General features: G+C 40.4%; 1 protein-coding gene across 1 annotated transcript in view; it reads left to right on the top strand.

The window, feature by feature from the left end:
* Positions 1-9,763, top strand: part of LOC137967681 (uncharacterized) — a 52,576-nt gene that overhangs the window by 21,283 nt on the left and 21,530 nt on the right. Inside the window, exons 5-6 of the mRNA XM_068814208.1 lie at positions 3,921-3,990; positions 7,518-7,564. Of these exons, the coding sequence (XP_068670309.1) occupies positions 3,921-3,990; positions 7,518-7,564 (117 nt within the window). The remainder of the gene's footprint in view (positions 1-3,920; positions 3,991-7,517; positions 7,565-9,763) is intronic.

Genomic DNA, 9,763 nt, shown 5'->3' with positions numbered 1-9,763 from the left:
AGAAGCTTTTCGTTTGTAATCAAGGGAACTGAACTATTGGAGTGACCGAGCAGTCAATATGCGATCGATGGCTTGCCATTCTTCCAGGATTCACCAAGGAGATGATGAACAAAGCCAAAACGAGGACCAGGATTGCACCGGCAGATGTGTACATAAAGTTGCTGTGCACGATCTTTCCTTAATTACCCAAGAAAACGAACCTGACTTGGTATTGCCTTATGCCTTATGTGCTTCCACAAGGATGAATTGCAACTTTTTGTGTCGGATACTCGTCTCAGCAAGATTTTTTCAATTTGTAACGTTGTGGAGGAAGAACCTCAGTACGTTGGGGAGATAAAGGAATTGTGCCTTTTCAAAGGTGTTCTTTATTATTCCAAGTCTTACAGGAATTGCAGTTACAGATTATGGGACGGTGCCGGTTCTTATCCTCTTGCAAAGAAAACGCACTGCATGTTCAGCTTGAAGGAGGAAGAAATGCTTCGAGAAAGCGAAACCTTAACAAAAGTAAGTGGAGGTATTGCGGGCCATTGCGATGGTGTGAAAAGCAGGTGGAATATGCCGTCTTTTTGTGCGCATATCGAAACACTGTTTTTATATGTGACTCGGTAACAAAGCAGTAAGAATGCTGACGTCAGCAATAGGACGTATCCCGCTTCAAAGGAGATTTTCTCGTTATGTCAATGTTTCTCGAATAGATAAGCAAGCTAAAAAAGTCGACCAACCAATTACCTTTGATGATCACGTAAAGGTATTTGAGGAAGTAATTGCGTTTCTTTCCAGTCACGAACAGGAATAATTGGAGAGGACAGTAAAGCGGAATACAAATGGCCCTGACTTGAGAATACTTCGAGCCACATGACAATCCTTTCTCATAGCTTTAGAATCACCTACCAGCCTTGCCAATACCATGACAGAGAATGGACTGGATCACCTTCTGGATAAGACATGCTTCGAAATTCTGACAACCTTGAGAGACAAAACAGCGACATGCCGACTGTGACCAACTACGCCAACAGAAGAGCTCGTTGCATCGAGGACGGCATGCTGCGTATTTACAAACAACCAGCCAGTTATCACCGATGGAACGGAAAGTAAAGAAAAAAGACGGAGGGAGAGAAGCTGTAATGAGAGAATTTGTCAGAGAGTACAGAAAAGGCGTACGACAGAGAAACGTTCGCTCAAAAACATAGGAGCTGACTGGCACCCTTCCGTACGCACTTAGCATGCGTCCCATCCTCATCCCAGCTTTTTCCGAAGGTAGCCAGGACGTTGCAGCACCCTGCCAAATTGTGGATGCCAACGTTACGTTGCAGGGTTGAACTGTGCGGGTGCAAACCATATACCATAAGGAGGATGTTGTTGGGGTAAGGCATGACCAAAGAAGGGAGATTTCGCCATTCTGGTTGGCAGTTCTATTGGAAGACGTTACAAGCAGAAGTTCATGATGCAAATACTTAAGGCAGAAAGTACCACTTCAGTGTCTAATCCAGACAAGTGATCTACTTACGTACACTTCAGGTGATACCTGTAATGGAAATTCTCCCAAATGCATTTTGACCCGAGATGTGGGATACACTGATGCAAATATTACTCTATCCACAAAGGAGGACACCAGGCTCTGCAGGGTTGCAAATGGTGACCTGAAGATACTGAAGATACTGAAGATGCCGGAGATGTCGTCGATACTGCAGCAGAACCGATAGAGAATGAAAGGGAAGTTTTGCTTCCAAGGTTGCCTGGGGTGAGCCTATCGCAGGACGGCAAACTACACGCTTTGACATTTATCTGCCAAAACAAAGCTTTCAAAACGATTTAAACGGTTCAGAAACGGCTAGACCACGTAACTGATAGTTTTGACCTTACAGACTGTCATTTTGATCGGTCAAAAGCGAGAAGTGATAGCGAAAAAAATAATTTCGTCGGTCAACGCGTCCGTCCACTGTCTTTATTTTGAGCCCTGTTATTATTCTTAAACAATTACGTGATACAATTAACTTTAGGGCCGCGCTGATCAGGACACCACTTTTGTCAGCTTGACGTCCAGTTTAATCTTCTGGAGTGTCTTGTCCTAGGAGGAGTGTATTTTACTGTATTTGACTAAAATTATTGTGTTATGAGAAAATGTGAAAGCGATTCTGGTAAGAAGTGGTATTTAATGCGGGTGTCTACAGACTCTCTACAGCTTACTGTGTGTCTATAAATGAAAGTTTTGCAAACGAGTGGAAACCGAGTTTAGCTTTTTGCGCTATGACAATGAGGCCAACAAAAAATAGAAAGAGAACGTAATACATGTCCAAATACATGTTAAGAAACAGAGCGTTACTTTGTTTCAATTGACATGAAAAAGAATTTGCAACATGCCTTTCGACGGACCTCCGTCATCTTCGGTGTAACGATAAATGACAATTTGGCTTGAATTTACAGAGCAATAACCTACAATATAGATAGTAATGATGAAACTATGATAGACACGAACTTTGTTAGGCCTCGTTCTCATTGCAAATTGCAGCTTGATTTTCGCAGGTAATGACTGTACCTTATCCCGATGCTTTATTATGCAGCAATCAAATAAATAAACGTGAACATTTAGGAATGCCCTGCAAGTGTTGTTTTGTTTCTGTTGATTACTCGAACCTCGAGGAGCCCTGAAATTGGGAAGGAAATCCCTGCCTCAAAGACACCAAATATATGATCATTGGATTTCACATCATCTTCTCAGGAACGCAGAGAAGTAATCACTTATATTATTATACCATAAACTCTTATAAAGAAATGTAATACATTTAATCCCGTAATTTGTAAATCGAAAAAGAAAAGAAACTTATGCTTTGTAACAACGTTTTTCAATATAGCACGAATCGAACACGAAAACGAAATACAAAAGAAAGAAATAAAATATATAAACAAATGAAATCCAGCCCTTTTGGGAATCCGGAATCCACAGTGTGGAATCCAGAATCCAAGACTGCTATGGATTCCCTTACATGGGGAGATCAGACGAAATAGACAGTGAAAACTCACCAATGATGTCTGCTGTAGGCTTGAATGGCGACGTGGTGTGTGATTGTTGAAATATCCCAGAATCTCTGTCAACACGCCGCCGGAGCTCTGCTATTAAGGACGTTCGCGCTAATTGTTTGTGCGCAACGTTACTCCGCAGGTAACTCGACTGTAATGTGACACTCATAACTTCGGGCATAAAATAAAAACTTTTCATTCCTTCAACGATGGATCCTGTCTTGCGTTCCAATCCTTCCCCGACAGGTCACGCAAAAACGTGACAAGCGAAATTTTCCAAGAGCTTTGCACAATCACATCAATTTTACTCGTTTAGATCATCGGTAATCCCTATTTTTTAATCACAAATCACTTACTTTACTTACTATCTACAAAATTTGATAAAATGAAAATTCCACCGTAAGAAGTTATCTTTTTTTTTAATGTTCTTTTCTCGTGCCATCGAATTCCGGAAGTGGTTGCAACGCTCGTCGAGGATGAACTCTACTCTTTACGACATCCTTAGTGGCATGAAATTATCTAAAAATCCCACTCCTAAAAACCTATGCACGGAAACATTCACTCTAACAGTTTATTTTTGTGATTTTCGATGGATGAGCAGATGAGGCTACATGTCGTTATTATGACCGATTTATCGAAATTAGTGCATTTTTCCACTGCCATTTTCTCCGAAATAAAGTCGGTGACACCCAATTTTTTTATTTTTTTTTCATTTTTGGAGTAAGTACTTTATGACCTAACTCTAGGCGAGAAATGAAGAAGATTTTACGGTAGGAAGATTTTGGCGCGAACGTCCTTGACAACGCGGATTCTGTAATCATCTAACTCGACTATGTGTCTTAGACTTGAGTAAGAACATTGGCAAATCCTTTGTCACATCTGTCTTGTTTGTTTTATTTTAGAGATTTGCACCCCCGGATTTTGCATGAATTCCGGCATTTGTAGTCAGAGTGAAAATGGAGCGAATTGTAGGTTAGTAGCCAGACCTCTGATCGATGTTTAGTGGTTATCGCTGTTTCTTTTGTTTATCAGTGCTTTGACTTTGATCAAAGAGAAAGATTTGACGGGGACGTTCATTAAAAATTGCAATTATACGTTTTGGTACCTGACGTCCGATTTGGACGCATACAAAACATGGACCCCAGGTCCATGGACCACTCCTGTGGACCCGGTCCATGGACCCCTTCATGGACCCGGTCCATGGACTACCCCTGTGGACCAACCCTTATTTTGTAAAGTTACAAGCAGATAAGTTCTTAGATGAAAGAGAGAAGTGATCGTCGCCCTTATCTGGACAATTTAAGCACGTGTCCATGACTAGGAGCGAACAACTTCCATATTAAGCAAGGCAGTTTTGCGGACCAATCTATTTTTAGACTACCTTTTCCGCAAGAATCAAAGACAGTTCCCGTTCGGTGACGCTATGACGTCAATAAATCGCAGTCTGTGAAAACGTCGCTCCGAGGTATCGGCTACTGATTTTAAGTAAAGTAAAGTCAATTTATTTAATGTCGACAGTTCCGCCTTCAGTTACGAAAGTGGTATCAATGGAAGCCAACGGTGCGCCTTTTACCCCCTTCCCTCTGTCAGTGCTCCGTTTCATGGATATTTAAAGCTATAGCTACATGGATCAGAGGAAATTCGAACAAGACGTTGAAGTCACCGAGGATTGAACTGGGGACCCCTTGCACCGAAAGCCGCGCACTAGCCAACCGAGCAATTTTAGCAATTGTCTCTTATAGACACCTATACCACCTAATATGTAGTTGACCACTCCCCTAGTGACTCTTCACGGTCAATGAACAACACTTTGTGGGGAACTTTGCCAGACTGCTTTTGCACATATACCTACATGTTACATGGTACATGCTCAAGTGATATGTACACGCAATCCTCGCCTACGCACGACGATCTCGCGCAACAGGGCCATACGCGGTTAATTAAGAAAAAAACAAATGACGAAATATTTCTTCAGCGCCGTTACAGGAGCCTACGGTTTATCGTCCTTATCCGTGAAGACTAGAGAGTTTAACCATTTGCAGATGTCATTGCAAAGGCAGCATTTCCTCCTCAGTTATTTAAGGTAATTCCTTAGTATTGCATTGCGCATCCCTACTGCGCACGATTTTTGCCTCATTAGCGCGCGCACATGTGCACGTGCGTGTAAAAAACGTAACAGATTTCCCTCAAACTAAGCCCGATAGCGAAATAACTGCTCCTTTTCTCTCAAACGATAGTAGAACATGAATTTTTTTTTGGAAAACAGTTCCGTACTGGGTGTATTTTACCCAAGGCGAGGACTTCAAGCTAACCACGGAACTGTCCCAAAAAGTGCACTTTTCCCACAACCAGGCAATCAAAAAGGCGTAAATGAAACAATACTGCTTATGTGAATAAAAGAAGCTTTATTTTCAAAGTAACCAAGACTTGATTCTGTATGAAGGCGATTCGAATTTTTAACGCGCAAACAGTAAAAATTCCCCCATTTTAAGAGCCTGCTGACGCGTAAACAAGCCCGGTGAGCCCATTTTTTTATTGCATTTTTTTAATGTTCATATCATGAATGTTAATTATGCCAAGTTTTCAAAAAAATTTGATTGTAGAACAATTTCAGTGGAATTACCTTAAAGACCCTGAGTGTTTGTCCGGCCGGGATTTTGATCCCACGACCTCCCGCACAGTAGTCAACCAGCGTGGCATAAGACATGCCAGGCCAAAAATGCATGCTAAGGCCCCAAGACGACGACGAATGCAAAACATGACTTGCTCCCAACTTGCTCCCATTGCACCGGCATCGCAGAGGTCATGGGGCCGAATCTCGTTGAAGCTTCCTGAATTTTATGTCTCTGAAAGAGACAATAATAATTATTATTGATTAAAATTGTCCAGATAATTGCCAGGATAACTTTTCTTTTTCGTCTAAAGCTTTTTCTGCTTGAAACTGTACAAAATGAGTGGTGGTCCACAGGCGTACGTCCCACCGGGTTAGGGTTTATTCTAAATGATTTGTCTTCAGTGCAAAAGAGAAGCGTTAATCGATGGTCATCGATCATTCTGACACTCGAGGGGACTTGATTATGCATGTTATATCATTTGAATTTAAAGTGCTACTATGACCAAAAAAACCATTTTCATTTTTCTTTGGATTTCAAAACTATGTTAACTAAACAGTAACTGATCGAAGTTTTAAGCCTTGATTTCGAAGAGACATCTGTTTATTTTAACTGGAATTTTCCAGTTTAATGGTCTGCCATTATTATCTTTAAAATCTTGAGAGAGCTGAAGGGAGGAGAAAATGACGTCAAAGACTCAATAGTTAAAGAATGCAATGCGTGTGTACGCGGCTGAATTAATATGCAGCACGGAGTTTCGGGCTTTCAGATTTTTAAACTCGTGTTTTGCTAGATAATAAACTGCGTTTACAGGCTGAAATTTTAAGCTAGTGAGTAAATGACGTTACTTTTCCCTACATCCAAACCCTCTGAGGTCCAATATTTCAGTTTGGAACGGGAGTAATGGCGGACTGTGAAATTCAAAACTTACACTCAAGTAAACAACCTTTGGATAAAAATCAAACCTTAAAATTTTGCCAGTCAAGTGTTGAGAAATCACACTTTCAAAATATGAAGAAAAAAAAAAGAAGTGATTTTTGATCATAGTAGCACTTTAAGGTGGCTCAAAGCAGTTTCCAGGACTTTCCAAGACGTAGATCTTTGATGGGTCATAATTACTACTCTTTATCAATTGATGCTACAATTATGGTATCACAATACTGCCCAATCACTAACGAACACGTTGGTATTATTTTTGTGACACAATAGGTTACCATAGCAATACTATGACCTGCTAAAAACACCCTTAATTTCAGCTTTAAGCGCTTATATTTCAAAAACGGCACGGTGAAATTTTTTCTTATTACAGAATTTTGATTAGCAGGATAATATGTAACTTTTGGCAAAGTTTAAAAAAGTTCTGTACATGGGGTTCAGACCCGTCTTAATTTTTCAAAAATTTTAGGTGGCTCTGAACCCCATGTACAGAATTTTTTTAAACTTTGCCAAAAGTTACATCTTATCCTGCTAATCAAAATTCTGTCAGAAGAAAAAATTTCACCCTGCCGTTTTTGAAATATAAGCGCTTAAAGCTGAAATTAAGGATGTTTTTATCAGGTCATAGTATTGCTATGGTAACCTATTGTGTCACAAAAACAATACCAACGTGTTCACCAGTGATTGGGCATTTTTTTTATACCATGATTGTAGCATCAACTGATGAAGAGTGGCTATAATGACACATCAAAATCTCAGTCTTGGAATGTGTTGGAAACTGTTTTGAGCCACCTTAAGGACGGCGAGGACTCGCCCTTAGTCCTCGAGTTTTTGAAACCAAGATACTCGACCTAAGCTCTCTTTAAACGAATTCTTTGGAGCTACTACACGCTATATATGGGCCCTACTGACTGTGTTGTAAAAACGTTTTTTCCTCATCTCTCATTCAAGTTGCATTCCTGGATTTATCGGACCAAGATGTTATCAAAAAGTTTCAGGTTAGTTTAGTTTCACAGAATCATATATTTTTGTATTACCGTGTGAGACGAGACTGGCGTCAATGTGACTGTTAAACTGACATTACGTTTTGTTTGTCACAGCTTTCAAACTCTTGTATGAACGGATCAAAGACTTGTGGTTTATGTCATCAAAATATTTTCCCCACAAAATGTTTCTAGAATCGATTAGGTGTAAAATTACCCATACTATCTTGATAAACGCAGGATATCCCTTTGATTATGTGATTGTATATTTTACATTACACCACTCCAATTCACTCCTCCGTTTGTGGTCTGGAGTCTCGTCTTGACCCGATTTTGGTTTTCTTTTACTGCGGCGATTCCTCTAGCATTTATTTGATCATTTCTTATACGTTCAACAATCGACATTTCCGTCCTCATCAATTGAGGGAACAATGAGTGTACTGTGGGGATCCGCCAAAATCAAGACTTAACAAAACTTACAATTTAACCAAATTCGATATTCTTTGCTAGGGACATTTAACATAGCCGTAGTGAGAGCTGAGACGGGAGTAATTATCTAGCTGAATTCAGGAGCCTAACTTTGTATGGTGGTTGCCTTGAGGTTTTGCTAAACACAGGCCCGCGGCCCGGCGGCCCGCAATTTTCTCAAAGGGAAAGTACGGTCTAGAAAACGGTTGTCTAAACTAGTAATAGCTATCGCTAAGTGCCAGCGAAACAGTCAATATAATACATAGTTTGCAGATTTGTATCAGAGTTCCAAAATACCCGACAGTAGTTGTAATCGTTTTATTCGAAAGGACTGCAACTCCGACAGCTTATCTAGTTAACAGTAATACAATAATAGAAATTGCACACTTTGTATCTCCAACAACAATGTAGATGTCAACGTGTTTTGCAATAATATGGAAACTACTGCTGTAATTTTTGAACGGCCGTAATTTTAACAGGAATATACATGAAACGTAATGGAGAATCAAACTCTCTCGCACATGAAAGTTGTTTCAATTGTAGAATTTTTATTTTGCAAGATACAGCCATGGATTATAAGTCAAATTGATCGTCGAATTGTGTACTTTGCAGACAACATATTTCCTTTGAAAATTAAAATTGTTCACAACTCAAATGGTTACAAAACGAAACACACACTGCCCTACTCGCGGGCCGAAATCCGAAATTGACAACAGCGCCTGGTTCATAAGAACAAGTACGCCGGTTTAGTTTTGAGCTCGTTCACTCAATGTAGAACACGCTGGTTAGAAAATAAATATTAAAAAACACTCAAAGCAAGTGGACACAACACAATGGTCAGGGAAATGGGAAAAATGTGTTTTCACTCACCTCCGAACACAAGATCATCAATAGTCGCAAGCGTCATGCAACTTTGTCTAATAACATCACACATCAGAACACGAGTTTTCATTGGTCCCTACTAAAATCTCCAGGGAACCTTACATTACACTACGTACACTTACATCACACTTTTCACAGCACAATCGAGGATTTTTCTGCATGCTGCACTACTTCGTGCGGCATTAAGCTGGCCGCCTCGCAAGCCTCGGGTCTACGCTCGGCTTGCTCGTTGGCAATAGCCATTTTCGAATTCTCACGGCTGGCCTGGATTTAGCATGAAATGGAGGCTAATGCGGGCAATCTTTTCAAATGCAAATTAATTTGCCCGCATTAGCCTCCATTTCATGCTAGATCCAGTCCAACCGTTAGAATACGAAACTGGCCTATTACTAAGACTTTTCCCCAGGAATTCGAAAATAATTGCCGTTTTGTCCAGTTCCCTGTTAAAATGTGACAAGAGCATTTTGAAGTTGCTTCCGTCGTGACTTGGAGAGCGCCATCTTGGATATGACGTGTTATGACGTAGCAATAGTCAACAAACGTATTCGACATTACCAAGTTCTTCGTTTCCCGTTCACTTTCTCAATCTTGCTCCAAGAAGTTCTCAGGTAAGCCGAAACTATGGTCAACGGCCTTGTGGTTCAATAGGCAGCAGGCCAAGTAGGCCATAAATGTGACAGAAACTTAAGTCACCAAATACGTAGAGACAGAAATATTCAACAATCGCACCTTCTTTTCGTTTTCACTTTCTTACTTCTGCGATCTTTGATGCGGCAGGTACAAAACACAGCTCACAGGTCATTGTTTTACCAATACAGAAAGTATCCTAAACATTCATAAAAAGTCGCAAAAGTCGCCAACGAC

Source organism: Montipora foliosa, chromosome 8, assembly GCF_036669935.1.
Source record: "Montipora foliosa isolate CH-2021 chromosome 8, ASM3666993v2, whole genome shotgun sequence".
NCBI classification, from domain to species: Eukaryota; Metazoa; Cnidaria; class Anthozoa; order Scleractinia; family Acroporidae; genus Montipora; species Montipora foliosa.
The sequence above is the reverse complement of the archived record's forward strand: the minus strand, read 5'-3'. Positions and strand labels throughout refer to the sequence as shown.